The sequence below is a fragment of the Achroia grisella genome, unplaced genomic scaffold (assembly GCF_030625045.1).
Source record: "Achroia grisella isolate CSIRO2021 unplaced genomic scaffold, CSIRO_AGI_Agris_v1 utg598, whole genome shotgun sequence".
NCBI lineage: Eukaryota > Metazoa > Arthropoda > Insecta > Lepidoptera > Pyralidae > Achroia > Achroia grisella.
The window spans coordinates 509,871-534,016 of NW_026712958.1; the positions used below are offsets into that span (position 1 = coordinate 509,871).

At 33.2% G+C, this 24,146-nt stretch overlaps 1 protein-coding gene and 1 pseudogene across 1 annotated transcript in view; both read left to right on the forward strand.

Annotated features, from left to right (window-relative positions):
- The window catches only part of LOC131848847 (protein takeout), a 31,525-nt gene extending 7,888 nt beyond the window's left edge, over nt 1–23,637 (forward strand). Inside the window, exons 2-6 of the mRNA XM_059198795.1 lie at nt 13,900–13,992; nt 15,449–15,596; nt 17,370–17,503; nt 21,969–22,134; nt 23,404–23,637. Of these exons, the coding sequence (XP_059054778.1) occupies nt 13,900–13,992; nt 15,449–15,596; nt 17,370–17,503; nt 21,969–22,134; nt 23,404–23,542 (680 nt within the window). The 3' untranslated portion in view covers nt 23,543–23,637. The remainder of the gene's footprint in view (nt 1–13,899; nt 13,993–15,448; nt 15,597–17,369; nt 17,504–21,968; nt 22,135–23,403) is intronic.
- Nucleotides 8,356–8,472, forward strand: LOC131848905 (U6atac minor spliceosomal RNA; annotated as a pseudogene).
- Nucleotides 23,638–24,146: the final 509 nt, after the last annotated feature.

Below are 24,146 nucleotides of genomic sequence, written 5' to 3' on the forward strand. Positions count from 1 at the left end.
TAGATGGCGCTGTGTGAATTGTCCTGAGATTATTAAAAAAATATATTATTAATAATTCAATAATAATGATTATAATAATACCTACAACCGACAAAATCCCAGCAAAACCTGTGAAAATAAAACATATACCAATAATAATTTCCGAATTGGGTCACAGTATTGTTTTAATAAATAATTTTTAAGCTCTTTCTAATTGATTTTATAAAGATCATCAATGACCTAATGACTTGACCGATGATCATGAAACTATGACAATCGTATCTTGAAGGTACATAGCAATTGAGATGTAAATCAAAACAGAAGGATATGATACCTGAGTTTTAGGCAATCGTTCTAAAAAAAAAATCAAAACCATAATCAAAATATCTTTATTCATTTATGTCTATAACAGACTCTTGTGATATGTCAAATCTACCGTCAGTTCGGAATGATTTCGAGATGAGAAGAACTGACAAGAAACTCAGCTCTTATTCTTTTCAAATGAGTTGTATACGTTTGTAAAAATACAAATTCTTTTTTTTTTATAAATACGTTCACAAGCCGGTTTCGGTAGTCACAACGCAAGTCTATACTTTTTTTTATGAGACGTGTGCAAAGGCGTTGCTAGTCATAATATAAAGTCTAGTTTATTATTTGTCATAACACAGACGTGTTGTTTTAACGTGCTCATATTATATGCAACAAATATTTCGAGACATTTCAAAATGTTTTTGTAAGTTAACTCCGTATGGAGATTTGCAATTTGCGGGCTGCAATTTTGCAAGCGGCACACTCGCTCACACAAGAGACAGGACACTTGTGTTGTGACATCCGTAGCTCACTTGTCCGTCGGTGATCGATGAGGTTAAGCGACGATGTATATTTTTGGATGGGTGACCATGTATGGAATCATCAAATTGAGATTTTCGGTGGTAATCGATTATCAGGTTACTCATTAGCTGTTACGACTGCGTTTTTTAATATATCATGGCCCATGTCCATCCTCGTGATAAAATCTATGTCTCTATCATCATCATCATCATCTGCTTCTTCCTTATCCTATTTATTTGTGGTCGTCGTAATATGTTTTTCTCTTAAAACTTAAATTGCTTCTTTAAACTTAATTTGTAGGTAAGAATAAAATTATTTAAAAGAGCAACACACAAGGTTCTTGCTCGTTCTTCTTGTGATGAGATAGCTTTCCGAATGAGCGGTAGATTAAAAAAAAATGTGATGACTATTCAAAAGTGCTTTAATGTAAGTTTATTTTAATAAATGATTTTCTATTCTATTCTATTCTATTCTTCCATTGCATTCATCCCTGTTCGCAGTGATCTCGTTATCCATCTAAAATGTCAAACATTAAGAACCAATCAGTCGGAAAGGTAAGAAAAGACAGGCTACAGACCACTTTCTCTTGTAAAATAGTAGTACACATTAATATATATTTATCATAGTGTTCGAGTTTTCGGTTTAAAAAAAAACGTACAATCCCGACCATACACGTCGTGTAACGTCGAGGTCTGGACATCAAATCTGGTAGAAAAAAACTGTGCGTCAATTTATACTGACTGCCACTCCGCTGATAGAAACATTAATATTAAACCAAAATTCTGAGAAATGGCAGCGGAAGTCTATCCTTTTGCCATGTTGGATTAAAATATACCAAGCTATATATGGGCATGACAAATATTGCGTTCAAAAGGTTATCGACAGTTGATACTGCCTCTGCCTATCCCGTCTGGGATAACGTCGTTACGTTATCTAACTAAAAGAGCAACACGCAAGTTTCTTGCTCGTTCTTCTTGTGATGAGACAGCTTTCCTAATGAGCGGTGGATTAAAAAAAATATAATGACTATTCAAAAGTGCTTCAATGTAAGTTAATTTGAATAAACAATGTCTATTCTATTCTATTCTTTATTATTAGATATCATTGTATTGATTGTCGTAGGTTATTATGTTCTTTCTTTGGTTAGGAGTGCCATCTGCACTTCCCGATATCGTCCTGTGAAGCTGTAAAGGCGAGCTACGCCAGCAGAATTACGAAAGTAGTAGTCTGAAAGAAACCGTCGTCACCTCCTGATGACGGGGGACGGTCTTTTGAAGATTTACAAACATTCAAATTCTAATTTAAAAATCATTTATACATGTAGAGCATTATTATAGCTGCTTATGAATGTCATAAGCTGCTAAATCGTTTTATATTATAACGGATGTACGTGTATTACACGTATAAACTCTTCCACGAAGAAAAATCACTCTAATTATTAAAAAAATCCGCTTAAAAATCCATTGCATAGTTGTAAAGATTTAAGCATACGTAGGGACGGACAGACAGCGACAGCGACTTTGGTTTTATATTATGTAATGATGATGATAATTTTCTTCCGTCCAGTTCAGTATACAGATTCAATTGAGAAGAACTGGCAAGAAACTCAATTGAAGTTCTTATTTTTTTTAAAGTCAGTTTATTTACAATGTATCTTATATATAAAATTCTCGTGTCACAGTTTTCGTTCCCATACTCCTCCGAAACGGCTTGACCGATTCTCATGAAATTTTGTGAGCGTATTGACTAGGTCTTCAAAAGGGTTTCTTATTGCTGTTAGGTGGGTTATAATGAAAAATGCATGATGTCAAGGCCACCGCAATGGCGGACGGTGACCGCATGTAAATCGACGCATTGTTTGACCACGTCTGGTATGCTGGCCATGTGCAACCTTCACACAATGCATCGGCCAGTCGAGGCTTGTTGTTATTATTTAGGGTTCCTTCGTGAATTGCTGATGAATTTTAAAATCAATGACAAAAATACCTGAAGATATAGGTTTCAAAGCAAACAGCGTGGCTTTTTCTAGGATATTTTTTTTATTAAAGCATTAAATTATTTATTTAAACCAAAAACAAAGTTACAACAATAACATGTTAAACGTATACAACAATATTATTAGTTTATAAAAACTGTGTTGCAGTTATTTGCGTCCTTTTCCAGAGCATTGCATACAATTTAAATAAAAACAAATGAAAATATATGAAAATTCCTACTTAAGAACATTTAGAGAAAACCAATGAATATATTATTTACTTTGTGATTCGCCATTAAAGAAAAAAACGCTTATTTTTACCCAGGAGAGTGTAATTGATACGTTAAAGACCACATGCCCGCCGGTGGGTTACTCCGAAACAACCGACCCTACCGGCCCGCGTGCTCACGGGTGGATACACGACATGTTTTACATGGGGACCACTTTTACATCTTACTCATTCAATTTATATACAACAGTTCATCCGCTGGTCCCTCGAAGAGTGCAGTATGCATATAGCGGACTTAGTTAATACAACTAAAAGCTTACTATAAAATTGAAGAATTCGTTAACGATAATAATGTTTTTATAGAAAAACTTTAAATCTATAGCACTGACAATATTATCTGATTACATTAATAATGAGTGCGTAGCGACTTCTATGTTGATTATCGCATGCCTCTTACTTGTTATACTGTAATTATTTATATAAAAAAAAACATCTATTAAAAAGAGCAACACACAAGTTTCTTGCTCATTCTTCTTGTGATGAATCTGCATTCCGAATGCAATCTGCAACTTTCATTTTCTGAAATAAAAGTAGCCTAAATTAATACTTATTACATCAGCTAACAGCCAAAAAAAGTCCCGTCAAAATTGGTCAAGCCATTCAGAGATCAGCCGGAACAAACAGACAGATAGACAAACAAAGAGACAAAAATGGTAAAAAATTTAATTTTGTTGAAATAGAAATAGAAATAGAAATATAAATAATCTATATTCAAATAAACTCATTACAAGCACTTTTGAATAGTCATATTTTGATTCTACCACTCATTCGGAATGCCGATTCATCACAAGAAGAATGAGCAAGAAACTTGTGTGTTGCTCTTTTTAATAGATGTTTTCTATATAAATAATTACTGTAATTATATAAAGGTTTGCCTACCCTGTATTAGATGATACAATCAGAAAGAATAATAATTTCACTCCTTCATGAATATATCATGATTTTTCTTAGTTTTATTTTATTGTCGATTCATATTTATGAACATATTCTTTTAAAATTTCATCTCAATTCCTTAACAAACAGACAGTAACAATAAATATGGATACCAGTTAAAAATAATAATAAAAACAAAGATGAATGAAAAATATTGTCCGTCGTTGAACTCTCAAGGCTTTGCTTTATTCACAACTAGCTACACCCGTGACTTCGTTCGCGTGGAATTTAACATTCATTTTCTGAAATAAAAGTAGCCTAAGTTACTCCATATTATATCAGCTACCTGCTAATAAAAGTCCCATCAAAATCGGTCCAGCCATTTCACAGATTAGCCGGAACAAACAGATAGACAGACAAAAATTATAAAAAATGTTATTTTGGTGTATGTACCGTATTTACATATATTCATATGCATGTAGTAAAAAACTGTTATTTCTATATTACAAACAGATAATTCAATTATATTTATACGTATAGACTAGTAAAAAAATAAATTATGTAATTAACTAGCTACGCACCCCGTCATCGCCCGAGTGTACATGTATTATACATATAAACCTTCCTATTGAATCACTCTATGTATAAAAAAACCGCTTCAAAATCCGTTGCGCAGTTTTAAAGATTTAAGCATACATAGGGACGGACAGACAGCGACAGCGACTTTGTTTTATACTATATAATAATGATTAGTCACATACCTACTGTTTATTAATACTATAAACAGGAAGGATTTGTCTTTTCGTTTGTAATGCTTACAAGCAAAATATACACGTAGAATTTTTTGTCTATCAGTCAGTATAGAAAGTTACTTTGTCGAATAACATATTTGTATTATACTTACAAAAAAAAATTAAATGTCTCTACAAGAATTGCAGTTTGACAAGTTACAGAGACACTCGCGATTTTTTTTTATTTTCGTTATCCGAGCGCATCTCGTTTTATTACATGTATAACTGAAACAAATAGAAAGAGAAAAGAAAAAAAATTATTGTCAACTAACGAGTAATAACATCATTACATAGTATAAAACAAAGTTGCTGTCGCTGTCTGTCCGTCTCTATGTATGCTTAAATCTTTAAAACTGCGCAACGGATTTTGAAACGGTTTTTTTTTATTTATTTATTTAGGATCAAAAACAGGTTCACAATTAGGAAAATTGTAATTATTTTACATTTTCTATGTACTATGTTAACATGCATGATCACAAATTATATTAAAGTATTAAGATATATGGGTCGCATACAAACTAATATATTTTCTACTTATAATTATGATGGTGTATATGTAGTGGGTTGAATGAGGAAAAGAGATATGTGATATGTGTGTTACAGGTGTTACTATAGATACGAAGAAAAATGCATTTGTATGTGCGATGTGTTTTTAAATAGATAGAGTGATTCAAGAGGAAGGTTTATATATATAATACATGTACACCCAGGCGCAGCCGGGCCGAGTAGCTAGTAATATATAAAATTCTCGTGTCACAGATGTCTTGTTTACATATACTCCCCCGAAACGGATTGACCGATTTTGATGAAATTGGTATTTACGACGACATTGTATAAAGACAGACGGTTTAATCGAAATAGGTGTTATTTTGCGGAAGTTCATTTCACTACTCGATGGATTTGTATTATTTTGTTTAATTCCGCCACAATTAATTGACGACCTCGGTGGTGTAGTGGTCAAGCACACCGCTTTACGATCGACGGTCGCGTATTCGAATCCTCGCACGGCACAAACATTTGTATTCGTGAGTATGATTGTTTGTATCTGTCTGGGTGTTTTGTATGTATAAAAAAAATATCTAAGTATTTGTATCAGTTATCTAGTACCCATAACACAAGCTTTAGCTAGCTTAACTTGGGTCTAGATGGCGCTGTGTGAATTGTCCCGAGATTATTATTATTATTTGCTATGTGTTGTTTCTTTGCATATGACATTGTTGTTATGTACTTGCATTTCTGTGTATTTATATATTTATATATGTATGTATATATTTTATATATAGTATATATAATGTGCATTATTTTCTAATATTTATTGGTATTATTATCCTATCCCCATTATTACCTTTATATATATATTCTTCCATTCTATTCATCCGTCACCTACCACTTTTGTTGTATTTTCTCTACCTAAAGGTTGTCTGGAAGAGATTGCTTCTAGCGATAACACCGCCCTTTGTACTTCCATATCTCTTTTCTGTATAATTCTTATGTATTAATTATATTGTTGCAATAAAGAGTTTATAATAATAAACCAGGTAGCCAAAATACTCCACCAAGAACTAGATCTGAAGTACGGGCTCGCGAATGAGAGGTTGCCGTACTATAAGTACGAGCTCCAGCCGGTCCTCTAGCGTCAAGCTCTACTGGGACCGATCCATCATCACGGACAGGACTGTTCTTGCGAACCTGATATCGTGGTGATGGATCGGGCACTCTCGAGAGTGTTTTTGATGGACATCACCATACCGCATGACATGAACCTCGTGAAAGCTGAAACTGAGAAAAAGAGAAAATATCTCGACCTGGCTCACGAGGTGACCGAAATGTGGGGGGTGATGTCCACCGAAATCATTCCAATCGTTATGTCGGTGAACGGTCTTATCCCAACCAGTCTGGAGCAACATCTCGGACGGTTGATTCCGGGGCGGCTCACACCCGGGAAAGATGCAGAAAGCGGTGCTCTTAGATTCTGCCCGCATTGTACGCCGGTTTCTCTCCCTGGGGCCCTGAACCCCGGCCGACTGTGCTTCTGCCGGGGGTATGTTGCCATCTCCTCTCCTTAAGAGGGGAGATGAGAATCTTTGGAAAAAAAAAAAATAATAATATAATAATTATTTTACAAAAATTCTCTCCTTAAGAGGGGAGATGACATCTTACCTTATTATTATTATTTTTTTTCTTTTTTTCTTTTTCTCTTCTTTTACGGATTTAAAAGAAGGTAATACTCACCTACACGGGCCTTAGCCAAGTGTGGGAGAGGTTGTGCTGGGTGAAGATATTGTTGAGGAGGTTAAGAATTTTCGGGTTATATTATTATTATTATTATTCTAGCGGAATTAAACAAAATATGACTATATCGGTCTCGTATAGGCTGGCAGTCACGGAACGGAGGCGTCTGTTTACGTACCGTGAATGCTCGGTTTTAGCGATTACGTCAATCGAGAGCGAAAGCGAGGTGTTGCGCAAATGCGTTACACTTTAAAGTACTATATAACATTGATAGTATTTTGCATACAGTTTGTATATCTTGAGTCACAACTAGTTAATTCCCGCGGCTTTGTCTGTAGCGGTTTCATCTGCAGTGTAAGTAAATACAACGTGCAACTTCGCTCGGTCACAATTGACACTAATTATTTCGGTCAATTTACATAATAGATTTTTAAATTATAGCCTATGTGTTATTCTGATGTATAAGCTATATTGCTGTAAAGTTTCATCAAAATCCGTTTAGTAGTTTTTGCGTGAAAGAGTGACAAATATCTATACATATATAATTTGAATTTGAATACTCAGGTCAATTTACACAATATATTTTTAAATTAGGTATAGCCTATGTGTTATTCTGAAGTATAAGCTATATTATTGAAAAGTTTCATCAAAATCGGTTCAGTAGTTTTTGCGTGAAAGAGTAACAAACATTCATACTCACAAACTTTCACGTTTATAATATTATTAAGACAGTAAGAATTTTTTATATATGTTTTTTTAATTGTGATCGATGATTAAGGTGATGATGATTAAGGATATGCAATACTGCATACATTATATGAGCTGGCGTTGCTCAAACTTCACGACAGGACGTTCAACCGGGTTAGGGTTGTCACAGTGTCGAAATTACAGGCTGCAAAGTCCGCAAAATGTTAAGGGTCCGAGCCAGAAGAGAATCCCAACAAAAAAAATTACATACTTAATAAAAACTTATGTAAATTACCTACTTAGTTGCATACACAAGTGTTGTATATAAAAAATGTATTAATCTTTCAATGCATTTGTTTTAAAAAAAAAGTGTATTATGTTAATGTATAGGCCGTAACAACTGTGCTTAGGAATTCCTATATTTTGGCCTAAAAAACAAGTTGAAATACTATAAAAACACATATAAGATTTTAAAAGGAATAAAATCAATGTCGTTTATTTGCGAGTTAAAGTCCCGTCAAAATTGATCCATTTGCTTTAGGGTTAGGAAGAATAAACAGAACGACAGACAATTTTATTAAATTATTTTTTAATGTATTTACCGTATATACTTTCATATGTATTTAGTGAAAAATTAATTTGAAATTATCAGCATATAAACAGACACTTAAATTTTATTTATTTAAATAGATGCATAGGTGTCTACTGAAAGGAGAGACCGTTAGCCTCCTCCTACCCTTAGGACGGCCTAGCCTTCTCTTGACAAGGATGGAACACACAACATGGTTAAGGCACAACTTGACCACATTTTTTTTTAACACAGCGCCCGCCACCTCTCCAGCTGGGTGACTATTGAAGATTTTGCACAAGTAAAAAAAAAGTGGCAGCCCTATCACACAAATAAAGGTTGCTTTTTCTCAGATACCGCCCCACCATCCCTTTGGCGGGGTGACTTTTGAAGATTTTCCACAAGTAAAAAAAAGTGACAACCCTATCACACAAAAAAAGGTTGCTTTTTTCTCTGATACCGCCCCGCTATCCCTTTGGCGGGGTGACTATTGAAGATTTTTCACAAGTAAAAAAAAGTGACAACCCTATCACACAAAAAAAGGTTGCTTTTTTCTCTGATACCGCCCCGCCATCCCTTTGGCGGGGTGACTATTGAAGATTTTTCACAAGTAAAAAAAAGTGACAACCCTATCACACAAAAAAAGGTTGCTTTTTTCTCTGATACCGCCCCGCCATCCCTTTGGCGGGGTGACTTTTGAAGATTTTCCACAAGTAAAAAAAAGTGGCAATCCTATCACACAAAAAAATTTGCACAAGTAAAAAAAAAAGTGGCAACCCTATCCGATTTCCACACGTAAAAAAAGGTGGCAACCCTATCCGACAATGGATGGTGAAGGTCGTACGGTCCCTTATTGTTGCAAGACAATTCCCAGCCCATTATAAAGACTTGGGGTTCCTTACTTTAGAATGGTCGCAGGTTCGATTCTCAATAATTGTAATTAATGTCAAAATGTAATTATTATATAAAAAAAAATCTATTAAAAAGAGCAACACACAAGTTTCTTGCTCATTCTTCTTGTGATGAATCTGCATTCCGAATGAGTGGTAGAATCAAAATATGACTATTCAAAAGTGCTTATAATGAGTTTAATTGAATAAAAATTATTTCTATTTCTATTTCTTATACAACACAACGTGCAGTCAATAAACAGATCATGTTTAAAGATAATAAAATAAATAAGTTAACTTAAAAAACTTATAACCAGTCATTACATAGTATAAAACAAAGTCGCTGTCGCTGTCTGTCCGTCCCTATGTATGCTTAAATCTTTCAAACTACGCAACGGATTCTGAAGCGGTTGTTTTAACAGATAGAGTGATTCAAGAGGAATGTTTATATGTATATATAATACAGGTACTCACGTCAAAAAATTTTTTTTCATAGTTTCGACAGTTTTTTATTTTTTTTATGTGGCATTGAAAAGTACATACACCCTTACATTTTCACCCTTCTACCACCAACCCCTATTTTTCAATAGCGATATTAAGTAATGGCAAAACAACGTTTGCCGACACAGCTAGTAATATTAAAAAGATATTAAGCGGAACATAAAAAAATGTTATGACTATTCAAAAGTGCTTAAATTAAGTTTATTTGAATAAATGATTTTCTATTCTATTCTATGCTATTGTTAGCAGTTATATGAAAAATAAACCAGTATCATTTCGTAAGGAACCTCAAAAGTATTATAGTTGTAAGGTACAATCCAAGTGCCTTTTATGTACATAGTACTATGTAATATATTATCTGTGTAGCTGTGGTAGTACTGTTTGACTGTCACTTCCCACCGGGTTCATTGCTCGCTATTGCTTCCGTATCGAGACATTCCAACATCAGTATATATATCACACTAGTTGTACCCGCGACTTAGTCCGCGTTTAATTTAACTTTCTTTTTCTAAAATGAAAGTAGCCTAAGTTACTCCTTATTACATCAGCTACCTGCCAAAAAAAGTCCCGTCAAAATCGGTCCAGCCATTTCAGAGATTAGCCGGAACAAACAGACCGACAGACAGACAGACAAAAATTATAAAAATTGATATTTTGGTATATGTACCGTATATATATATTCATATGCATGTAGTAAAAAACGGTTATTGCAATATTACAAACAGACACTCCGATTTTATTTATATGTATAGATGTATAGATGTTTTTTATAATAACTAATTATATTATTCAATTTATATTAATCAGTTTTTGATGACTATATCGGTGCTGATTTTTGTCCGTCTCTCTGTCGATCTCCTTCCTCTACAGTCTTTGAATAGAGATAGAACGAATAATTAATTATATGTACATTTCATTTGCTCTTTTTTTTCGTTTGTTGTTTATATTGTATTTTTTACATTGCACTGAATAAAATATTTTTCTTTCTTTCTTTCTTTCAATAAGAAGAAGAAGAAAAAGAAGTCTTACACCGTAATGTTATTAAACGTTCTATACGTTCCTTCTCAACGAAACACCGGAAATAAAACCACTAATACTGACCATAATCATAACAGTTAGACAATTAATAAAACCACGTTACCTCGTAATATCGCAGTTTAATTAAACTTTACACTCTGTTTAATAGTAGGGCTGTGAAGAAAGAATCGATCTATGTTACTTTTAACTGGCAGCTTGGAATTTAACGTTATTATTCTAAAATAATAGAATTTTCTAAAATAAACGCTCAAGTTACTCCTTATTACATCAGCTATCTGCCAAAGAAAGTCCCGTCAAAATCGGTTCAGCCATTTCAGAGATTAACCAGAACAAACAGACAGACAAAAATTGTAAAATATGTTATTTTGGTGTATGTACCGTATTTATATTCATATGCATGTTGTGAAAAACGGTTATTGCAATATTACACATGTCACGATGGGCTAACTGACCTGACCTCATGCTCATCTTATCATCATCCACTGGTGCCCCGCCAGCGTGAACCGTTAGCGCAGGCGGGTGCACCATTCCATTATCACCCATACAAAAAAAATACTACACACGGTGCTGCTCGCCAGTTCTCTTACTTAAACTCGGCTTTGACACGCTCCCGCGTATCTAGATTACTAATAAACTAAAAGATCGTCGAAAAATTGAAATCGATTAATATAACAGGTTATAATAGGTTGGGCAACCTTTTGCCGGTCAGCACCAAAATTACGCTTGCGCATACCCTACTCCTTCCTATCCTTGATTACGCTGATATCTGCTATCTGGACCTCACCGAAGACCTATTAAACAAACTTGAGCGTCTTCAAAATTTCTGCATCAGGTTTATATTTGGACTGATGTTACATCCCTAGCTGATACCCTGATTACGATGGATGTAAATAGTTTTCATCGAATGCAGTAATAATGTAATGTTCACATAATCCTAAGCTAACCAATACGGTAAGAATTGAGTGACGGTTGCGCAACCGGAAAATGCGCGTTTTGATTAACAATGTTTGTTATGGTTACAATGCTTATATCAGAGTAGGGATGTGCTCTAAACATCGATATTTAGTCACCGATAATGTGAGAAAATGGTCATTCGAAACGCAATCATCATTTGCTTCTTCCTAATCCCATTTATTTGTAATCGACGTAATATGTTTTTCCCTTCCATTCGTCCCTTAAATAGAAATAGAATAGAATAGAAAATCATTTATTCAAATAAACTTACATTGAAGCACTTTTGTATAGTCATTACATTTTTTTAATCTACCGCTCATTCGGAAAGCTGTGTCATCACAAGAAGAACGAGCAAGAAACTTGTGTATTAGAAATAGAAATAGAAATAATCTTTATTCAAATAAACTTAATATAAGCACTTTTGATGCAGATTCATCACAAGAAGAATAAGCAAAATACTTGTGTTGCTCTTTTAAATAAATATTGATTTACTTATATTTAATTAACAACAAGGATTAGGCATGCGACATTCTACATACAAACCGCTACGCACTTAATCTTTGTTCAATCAGATAACATTGTTAGCGCTATGAATTTTAAGTTAGATATTTTCTACAAAAACGTTATTATCATTTATACATTTTCCAACATCTATATTTCTCATTCGATTGTATTTCTAGAATATTCTCTTGTCTATGATTTCGATAGTAGTCTGTGATTTCGACATGGATGTCAACATGTTTTTATAATATCGATCGCAATAAGAGATATTGCTGTACATCGCACTTGCATCTATTTTACGCGTCTGTTTTTTACAACTCTAAAAAGCAAGAACACCCAAATGACAACCAATTTAACAATTAGGGTTGTGGAAAAATAATCGATTACTTCACAAATAGTCGAGTATTTTTTTCATAATTTATTTACTAGCTTTATTGACCACTAAAATTGGTACAAAATATATATAAATGGAGATATAGCATTCTCTCCCAGCCATCCTTTGGGATGTGTTAAAAGAATTATAATATATAATTACACAATTATTTAATAATCGATTATTTATTCGATTAGTTTTCTTATTCTAATCGATTTTTATTCTTCCATCGAATTACGATTATCTCTATTTATTCGATTAGATTTCTATACATTCACTATTCGATTCGAATTGATATATATTCTTCCATCGAAAGACGATTATCTCTTTGATACATTTTTTATTGTCGTTTTAACCAACACGGTTGCAGGTAGACATGATGTCATATAATATAGACACCACATATAGTTGTCAATTTCAAAATATATTACACAAATAGCAGTGAGTAATGATAGACTGGCTGGTTACTAACTAACTGTTACAAGGTTGACAAGAGGTTGTTGTCTCCTAAATAATGTGTTACGGAAACATTAACTCGTATTCCGATTGTATTCCACAGAGTTCCGTATGTTTAGATCTTAAAAGGTGATTCATTATCTATAAAAAGAAAGAAAGAAAATAATTTCTTGAAATTATTTTCTTTCTTTCTTTGGTTATGGTTGAATAATGGTTGCATTATCATTATTACATAATATAAAACAAAGTCGCTGTCGCTGTCTGTCCGTCCCTATATATGCTTGAATAATTAAAACTATGCAATGGATTTTGGAGCAGTTTTTTTAATAGTTTCAATGATTCAAGAGGAATGATACATGTATACCCATACTCACTTTTTCATTACTTTATCGATATATTAAGTCGATCGAATTATTTTCATTAAAACGATCGATTTTTTTCATTAAGGCGAAAGTCTATCGAATTATTCTCATTAAAACTATCGATTTTTTTATTAAGGCGAAAGTCTATCGAATTATTTTCATTAAAACTATCGATTTTTTTATTAAGGCGAAAGTCAATCGAGTTATTTTCATTAAAACTATCGATTTGTTTCATTAAGGCGAAAGTCAATCGAATTATTTTCATTCAAACTATCGATTTTTTTCATTAAGGCGAAAGTCGATCGAATTATTTTCATTAAAACTATCGATCTTTTTCATTAAGGCGAAAGTCAATCGAATTATTTTCATTAAAACTATCGATTTTTTTTTATTAAGGCGAAAGTCAATCGAATTATTTTCATTAAAACTATCGATTATTTTCATTAAGGCGAAAGTCGATCGAATTATTTTCTTTAAAACGATCGATCGTTTTTCATTAAGGCGATCGAATTTCATTAAGACCATCGAAATAAATTCAAATTAGCACACCTTTTTTGGTGAATGATATTTAAAATTATTTATTACGTTTTCTATTACAGCGGACAACTTCCAACGGTGTCGGCAGAGAGATACAAAATTGAATGACTGTCTGAAGTCAGCAGTGCCGGATGCCATCAGGAAGATGAAGGACGGTATGTATTTTTTTTAACACATAATTGTTTTATTTATTTATTTATTAACACTTTATTGCACCAGATAGACAAACAATTATACAAAGAACAAGCAAATAATAAGTAATAAGGTACAAAAGGTCTTAGCGCTTAAGCAATCTCTTCCAGAGATTCTTCAAAAAATATAAATGCATTGTTCATGTTTTTGATGATTATTACTCTGTGGTCTGTCGGTGTGTGTCCAGTCATATAATAAACTAGTTTTTGCCCGCGACTTCGCTCGCGTTGATTGACAAAGTTTCATACAAACTTTCATCTCCTATTTCATCTCCTTGGGGTAGAATTACTCAAATTTTTTTCTTAGCGGATGCCTACGTCATAACATCTACCTGCATGCCAAATTTCAGCCCGATCTGTCCAGTGGTTTGGGCTGTGCGTTGATAGATCACTATGTCAGTCACCTTTGAGTTATATAGGTATATTTAGATTTGTAGTTTTGTCTGAAAATAAACTAATAAAATGATATAATATACATATTAAAGTCTGCCTGGAAGAAATCGCTATTTAGCGATAAGGCCGCTCATTGTTACCTCTATATTGTAATTGTTGTTTTTTTGTATATTTGGTGCGCATATATGTAATTGTTAATTTCTTAAATAAAGCATTTTTCATTCATTCATTCAAAGTCTCCGTTTAAATTAATAAAATACACGAAAATAATAATAACTTATCAGGACTATTAACACAGCGCCATCTAGTCCCAAGCTAAGCAGAGCTTGTGTTATGTGTACTAGACAACTTATATAAATACTTAGATACATTTTTTCAATACATACATAATATACATAGAAAACACCAAGAATGATACAAACAATCATACTCGTGGAAACAAAATGATTGCATTGAGAGATATAGAACCCGCATCAAGTAAGGCAGCGTCCTGAACCCCTAGACCACATAGGCATGATAGCTACAACCTATGATAGGTTGTTAATACTTTTAATGGGGCCATTCAAGTATTATGTAAGTACTATGGAGGGGGTCGGGGGGGGGGGGGGGGGGGGGGGGGGGACTTTGCTTTGCTTATTCTGGATGACATAGGGGTAGGGGTATCTAGATGATGATTACGTCATCGATAGTAATATACTTTTTTGCATGAATGGCAACCCTCACAATGCCTTTGCTAAAAAAATAATATATTAATTGAAAAATGGATACATAAGCAGGGAGGGGTAAGAGCTTTGCTTACTTTTGCTGACAAGGGGGATGGGGGTGTGAATAATTGTAATAAATCTGCTTACGTAATTAAACAGCCCGATTACTTAACATTAAAAAAAAATTACACTTATTTTTGTGTGCAAATAAATACAGAAATCAATAAAAACGTTGGTATCCTACCAGAATCGAACCCACGACTGTCTGAAGTAAGGAGGTGCTAACCATAAACCACGTAGGCTGATTGTATCTTAATTTGCAGGTATACCATCGTTGTCGGTGCCCCCCATGGAACCGCTGAAGGTCTCCGCCATCAACATAGATTCAGGCGCTGGACCGGTTGTTATCACGCAGAACTACAAAAATATCAAACTGTACGGACTGACAGACACCAAACTCACAACATACAAGTAAGTATCTATATATATAAAAAGTACCTACTTAAATCTTATCACTACATAATTTAAACAAAGTCGCGGTCGCTGTCTATCGGTCCATATGTATGCTTAAATCTTTAAAACTACGCAACGGATTTTGAAGCGGATTTTTTTAATAGATAGAGTGATTCAAGAGGAATGATACATATATACCCATACTCATTTTTTCATTACTTTATCGATATATTATGTCGATCGAATTATTTTCATTAAAACGATCGATTTTTTTCATTAAGGCGATCGAATTTATGTGTAATACACGTGCATCCGTTATAATATAAGACGATTTAGCAGCTTATGACATTCATAAGCAGCTATAATAATGCTATTTTATTTATTTTTTAATAGATAGAGTGATTCAAGAGGAAAGTTTATATGTATAATACATGTACGAAGCCGGGGAGGGTAACTAGTTAATATTATAAACGCGAAAGTTTGTGAGTTTGTTTGTTACTCTTTCACGCAAAAACTACTGAACGGATTTTCATGAAACTTTACAGTAATATAGCTTGTTAGGGAATTTACTCTCTGCTACCAAAATGTTAGGGAAAGTACTATATATATATATATATATATATAGGGAAAAATATGTGTGGAAACGTCTGTCACGTACCTGTATGGTTCTGCGGATTTCTTGGGCTTCAGGATCTCGAAGATATCTTCGCTAGCTTTCTAGTTTCACAGTAGGTTTAACACAGTTCTAATTTATTTCAATTCACAACAAATGCGCGCGCGTCATGGCCGCCGTACAGTCAGTTCAGTACTGTAGGTAAGGGAGGGGAACAGAAACCGCGGGAACACAACCTAACGGACTCTAATATAATAATCTGTGCTTACGATGGTACAGGGTAGATTTTGAACATACCTTATACATCAGAATTCTATGTAGACTATAAATTTCACGCGACTGAAACCGCAGGTAGAGCTAGTTTTATAATAAATTTGCTGTTCCGGCAAACACGGTTTTGCCATATAAATTTAAATACTAATTGGTATTAAAAATAGGGGTTGATAATAGAAGTAGATGTATTTTTAATGCCACATTATAAAAAAAGAAAAAATATCGTCCATAAAGTAAAAAAAATGTTAGGCACAACCCTTACCACTTAGGGGTATGAAAAATTGATAGTAGCCGATTCTCAGACCTACTGAATATCCACATAAAATTTCATAAAAATCGGTCAAGCCGTATCGGAGTTGTATGGTAACTAACAACGTGACACGAGAATTTTATATTTATATTATACAAACAGACACTACAATTTTATTTAAATGTATAGATGTATACCTAGATTAAAAAAAATATTCGATTCTGCACTCGTTCTTCTCTGTCAAATTTATATTTATTCATAATATCTTAGGACAATTCATACAGCGCCATCCAGTATTAAGTTAAACTAGCTAGACAACTTATATATATTTATATATATATATTTATATAAGTTGTTGTGTACATGGTATATAAACACTTTTTTCGTAAATACATACATAATATACATAGAAAACACCCAGACCGATACAAACAATCATACTCATGAATACAAATGTTTGGGCCGTGCGAGGAATCGGACTCGCGACCATCGGAAGTAAGATGATATACCTATATCGCAGGACTACCAAGACCGTCAAAGATTGATAATATAATGCTATTTTTATGTAAGTCTCGGTGGTGTAGCGATTTAGCACATCGCCTTACATCCAACAGTCGCGGGTTCGATTCCTATTATTGTTATTAATCTATTACAGAGCTGATCTCAAACACCACCGTCTCCGCACCGACTCCCTCACACCCAAGATGGAGTTCATAGCAGATTACGTGATGAAGGGCAGGATCCTGGTGCTTCCTATCCAGGGAAAAGGCGTCGCGAACATTACCATGTGTAAGTATTACAGGTATATGTACTTATATACCTGCCTACTGGTGCCTACATATATATATATAAACGTCACGTCATATTTTTTATCACTCCCTACCGTCAGTTCGAATAGTTTAGTACGTTAGAAATTATTTGTAATTCAGATTTTTATCACTTGTTTCATAAACTAGTACTTACAAAGTTCCATAATATGGCCCTTTAGTGGTGTTTAATGTTTAGGTAACTCGATAATAGATGGCGCTAGCAGTATTAAGGCTATTTAAATATAAGAATAGCACCATCCAGTGGTGTTTAATGTTTAGGTAACTTAATAATAGATGGCGCTAGCAGTATTAAGGCTATTTAAATATAAGAATAGCACCATCTAGTGGTGTTTAATGTTTAGGTAACTCGATACTAGATGGCGCTAGCAGTATTAAGGCTGTTTAAATATAAGAATAGTACCATCTAATCGTGTTTAAAATTATTAGCGACCGACCACAGACAATAAGAATTGTTGAATTACCTAAGTTAAACAATAAAATATTTTTTTAATTTTCGAAACAAAATTTAATTTTCGTCTGTTTGTTTGTGGCGTCGTTGTGTGGCAACACCTAAAATACACCTGAAAGTAACAAGCATTTTGTTATCGTTTTGTTGCTTAAGATTGCTATTTATAATTTTTTATACCAATTTTAATATATTTTACATTAAATCACAGATAACATAATATTACATTGTAGAATAAATACGAACATTTAAAAATATATAAACGGATTATAAAACAAATATATAACAGAAAATTTTAATTCTATATTTACTTATATCGCACTATTCCTGGAAAAAGGAAGTAAGTGATTTTCACCAACTTTTCAGGAGCTTAAAAAAACTGTCCTATATTTTTTGTATGAGTTCTAGAAATAAGTTTCAAAGAGAAAATCGTAGGTCACAGTTGCCTTCAACTACATGTGTCATTTAATTTAGGAACAGCTTCATGTACTTCCAGATAATCTAAAAAAACACGGTTACTTCTGTATTCCACGAAACACAAAGAACATTTGCAGGGGTAACTACAATTATTGCTTTATTGTTATGTATTTTGAAATATATGAACAAATTTAACTCTACTTACGCCTTTATACTCTCCTATATTTCATTATAATCTAGAGTTGCAAGTATAATTACGTTGTTATTTAACGGAAAATCATTTTTTGTACATCGAGTTACGTATTTCTAGGGAGCCATTTATTTTAGTTTAGTTAGTGTATTTATAAAAATAGCTTTTATAATGCGGAAAATAACTGAATATTTAATTTGTATCATGTAATACCTACTTCTTATAGTAAATAGTCCATTATGTGCGTGCATGTAAGTCAAAAGTATAAATATAGGGACAAATAAATTTAGAGAATATGAAAACAAGCAGGGTTATTATTAATTTTTTATTATTTTTAAAGAAATGTTTATTGCCTCCATAATCCACTTAATCAAAAAATGTTCAAAATAGTGATATTTTTATTATTTTTATTAACCTTTATTATCCTCAACTTCGGAATCGAACTCTGTGGTAGCAGATTTAGTACTTAAGTTCTTATAAAACGTCTGATAGTGTGGTGGTATGTTTTTATCTTTATATAGATTCATCAAGTCTTTGTATATATTTTAGGTATCGGTAGCGGTGCATCATACTAATGCCTGATTTCAGAAGGCTCGCTGTGTGCAGCTCTTTTTTTCTCATAACTCTTCTTCTTCTATTTGTCTATTATTTGGTGTCTCATCAGCGAATGCGTATTTTATTTGGAATTTCCCCGGACATTGAGGATGGAGCATTGCCGAAATCTCTTTAATTTTACTCCAACTCGTGTAGTAAATATATTAGATCCTAACATATGAAATTTGTACCTAATTACTCCCTTACAAAACGAAAATTTCAGTTGATTTTTCAAAATATAATATATAATTAATTATTTAATCACAATATGGTCCATTGCTATTCATGCACTTTTGCCATTTGATAAGTAGTTTTATTGATCCCTTTACTAAAAAACCATTAGGACGGGAATCGATAAATCGAACTTGAATTTTTTCCCTTGCAAGAAATTATCCAAATTTTGAAAGAAAGCAGCAAGATCCGGGAAGTACGGTGGATATATTGGACATTTGAAGCTCTTCTAATTTCGTAACGTTATCCTGAAGCAGTAGTGGCCTATGGTGTTTGACCAGTCTCGCTTGTTTAGCAGCTAGCTTTTCCATCATGGTTTGCAATTGCTGACAATACACATCTGCCGTAATATTCTGGCCAGATTTAAGAAAGCTGAAGTGAACAACACAGGCACTAGTCCACTAAATGCTCACAGGTAACTTTTATTGAGTTTGAATTTTCGCTTGGGGCAGGATTTGGTTAGTTTGCTAGGATTCAGCCATTGCGATGAGTGTTACCGATTATCGTACAAGATCCACTTTTCATAACAGGTAATGTTCTGATTTAAAATCCCTTCATTATTATGCCGGTTGGCTAATGTAACGCAGCAGTCTACGCACGTTTGTCGATTTGCTTCATTCAATTCATGATCCTTTCAAGCTTTTTTCACCTTCCCAATTTGCTTGAAGTGGATTAAACCAGTTTTGTTACTAACACTGCAGCCTGCAGTTAACTCGGACGTGGTTAGCGATGGATCCTCTTCCACATTAGCCTTTAATTCTTCATTATCAACCTTGGACTCTGGCTGCTCACGGGGCTTGTTTTGCAGATCGAAATTTCCAGAACGAAAATATTGGAACCACTGTGTTTTCTTTTGCGACACCATCGCCATACACATCATTAATTCTTCAAGTCATTTCTGCACACTAGTGCCACGACGGAATTCGTACTCTTAAAAAACGCGATATTTTATGTTTTCCGTTTTGTAAACTCAGTGACGTAAAGAAAAAACCAAAGATGGAAAAAACATATGGATTACGGTTTTCGAAAAACAAATGCATGAGTAAATAACTGTACAAATTTGAAATTTGAATTCCTGGCGAAAGAGGAGATATTTGAGATCAAAGTGGCCAGTACGACAAAACACCAATTTCATATGTAAGGACCTAATATTATAGTACCATCTCTGAGAGGCTGGAGTAACATTTTCATAATCTGGGTTTTTCTTAATGCACTATACTTATAGTCGATGGCGTTTATACTTATAAACGATGCATTTTCGATGCAAATCGGTGTGCTTAACCGCTAGACCACCAAAGCCAAATTGGGACAGGCCTATATCCAACTGTGGGTAGACACAAGTTGAAATTATGATGATTAGTACTTTGATAGTTTTCAGAAATCTTAATCTTAATATAATATTCTAAACGCGAAAGTTTGTAAGTATGGATCTTTGTTGCTCTTTCGCGCAAAAACTACTGAATGGATTTTTACGAAACTTTACACTAATATAGCTTATGCATCTGAATAACACAGGATATATTTTTTATTGAAATTTAACGCGGGCACAGCTAGTAATTTATAACAAAGTAACGTTTGCGGGACCAGCTAGTATTGTATGTGTACCTATTATGAGCAGTGGGAATTAATATTGAATATTATTGCTAGCAATATAAGGTACATGTAGTTCCACGCGGTCCATCCTTGACAGCACCGTTAGTTAATTCCTGTTACACCTACAATAAGATTCACTGGCAATTGTATATTCGTTTATACATATTTAAAATAGAAGTATTCTTTTTATCTATTGTTTTTATATACACTTCTATCAATTCGCTCTGCTATGGTAAATGTCTAAAAGCAGATCGATTTTTCTATCATTTATTATTACTATTCCTGGCAAATTCATCTGATCTCCTGCTCCTCCTATCATCCATCATTGGTGCCCGTCAGCTTATACAATTAGCTAAAAATAGTTTATTTTTTTACTTAATTTTAATTACATGAACATATTCTTAATTTTTTTTTCTTGTAAATACATGCTGTATTCAAAATTACCCAACATCAGGTATGAAATGTTACGTGTAATAAAGAAGTAACTACAACCACACTTTACGCATTGTGAAGTTTTGCTGGGGGAAAATTATGTAACAATAATTACATATAAACTATCAGCTAAAAGTTTCGTAGAAGAAGTAAGTAATTAGAATTACACAATAGTCCTAGATTGTAAGATATAGGAACAAGTATTTAAGTATATTTGCGTTAAACATTTTTTTGTAAATCTTCTTTTAAAATTTACGTAAATACAATTATGACTTTATGAGCGGGATAATTGTAAAGCGAATAAATGCAAATACGCATACCTCTATCTTATGCTGGAATTTTATGTTTTCTAAAGTCGCAAAATTTTAGTATTTTTGCATTTATTCCTTCATTTTTGTCGATAGCTTCATGAGATTTTGACAGAAGGTGTAAACCGTGAAGCTCGCTTTATTTATGTAATAAAACATTTTTGACGCAAGTGTAGTTGCGGCCTTTTTACACGGGGTGTGCGATATGTTACAGTGAATTTAGTAGTGAAACACGACCTGGTAGGTGAACCTGTGACCCGCAACGGTACAACCTACATGCACATGCGCGACTACCGGGTGAAATTTATCCCGCAGAGGGTTCTGCTGCACTTCTCCAACTTGTTCAACGGTGACAAGCGACTTGGGGATCAGATGAACTCGTAAGTGAATTATTATTTACTTATACTAGTGGTCACCCAGTGGTTAGGGTTGCCACCTTTTTTTGCAGTTAAAGTACATTGATTATTATAACCATAGATAACATAATATTACATATTATAACTAAGAACATAATGTACATAGTATCAAAATAAAGTACAATTTATTTTTCTTTAAAAACATATTTTTTATTAATTTTTGCAGTGTGTATCAATTTTATATCTCTACTAAATAATTGCACAGCATCTTTAAAGTTGAAGTTATTTAAATTAAAATAAACAATTAATAATATCGATTCAGTCAACACTAATCAAAAATTTAATTCAATGAAAGGATACATACGACTAAACTTTTCAAAATCCCAAAGAAATCAAATCATGCGAAATAAAGTATTTTTATGTATTTTATTATTCACATAAAGTATAGAGGAAAATTACCTGAAATAATAAAGCACGGGTGGCAACCCTACCAGTGGTCGAAAGTATTTATTTCTAACAGTGGTTATAAGTATTTGACTTGACCACGACTATGTGACCTCCTGGCGCCAAAGCTGGATCCGCCCTTGGTCACCTAGTGGTCAAAATTCGATCATAATTAATTTACCATTCAGTAAGACTATAAACAAATAACATTAAAGCAAACAATATTAATAAATTCTCAATTTGACCACAGACTTTAACAATAAAGAAAACAGTATAAGCATATGTGTAAGAGCAAATATGCAAAGGAATGTGTAATGTTTTTTTATTGATTGAATGTGTCTTATAATTTTCAATATTTGCATAATTAAAAAAAATATATTAACATTCTGGATTTATATTTATTTATGTATTTATATATTATGCAAACGCCATCTTGGATTTTTTTTAAAGATGGATATACTTAATTTAGTATCGTGGTTACTTTTCTAATAGGTTTGGTAACTAGAGAAACGTGTTTTTCAATCGAAAGATGAAGGTATAAAGAACGAGTTGTGGTGAAAATGCGAACTTTATGGATTTTTTTTTTCATGGTTCTAATCGAAAGAGCACCCTCGAAAATATATATAAAATACCTAATAGTATTGTCTGCCATATGCATTATTTATTAATTTTTGCACACTGCACAAGTACAGTGTGCAAGAAATTAAAAAAAATAAATAAATAAAATAAAAATTATTTTTATGATCACAAATTAATTTTGTAATATCCGTAGTTCTGTTGAATACATGTAACTGTTGCCATTTACCATCCAAAATATGTAATAAAACCAACTGTTTCTTATCATTCCAGCTTCCTGAATGAAAACTCAGAGCTGGTCTTCAATGAACTGAAAGAATCCTATGAAAAAAGCCTGAGCTCCGTGTTCCAGGACGTCACCAACAAAATATTCGACAAGGTCCCAATGAACAAGATATTCCTGGAAGACTAACTCTAATACCATTTGAATATGTGTCAAAATAAGTTAGCAATGTAACAAATTACTTATAAGTTATAGGTATTTATTAAATTTGCTTTAATTAGTAATAAATGTTTTTTACAATTAATGTGTTTTTATTTATTTATATTTACCTTGTCTATCTTTTTTATCCAAATTTGTTTACCACGCATGATTTCAGATCACAGAGAAAAAATAAGAAAATAAAATATCTACTGGTAAAGAGCAATTTAAAGCTCCACCACCACAAACCACCACAGACAATAGTCTGTGGTGGTTGTTAACTTTATTTACGTTATATGGTCTTTATACCACTGACGCCATCTATTATCGAGTTGCATAAACATTAAATACCACTAGATGGCGCTATTCCCATAAAATAAATGTAAAAAATAAAATGTCTCACAATCAGTAGAGTTCGTAGCCAGATCTCAACTGAAGTAGGTAGCCAAACTGTTAGCAGGGATAGTGATAAAATTATAACCTGCATAAGAGGCCGAAAGGTCCTATGTTAATCATTTTGATTTTGAGTTTTTGTAGTATTGTCTTGTTTCATTTACACAGCGCTGTCTAGTCCCAAGCTAAGAAAAGCTTGTGT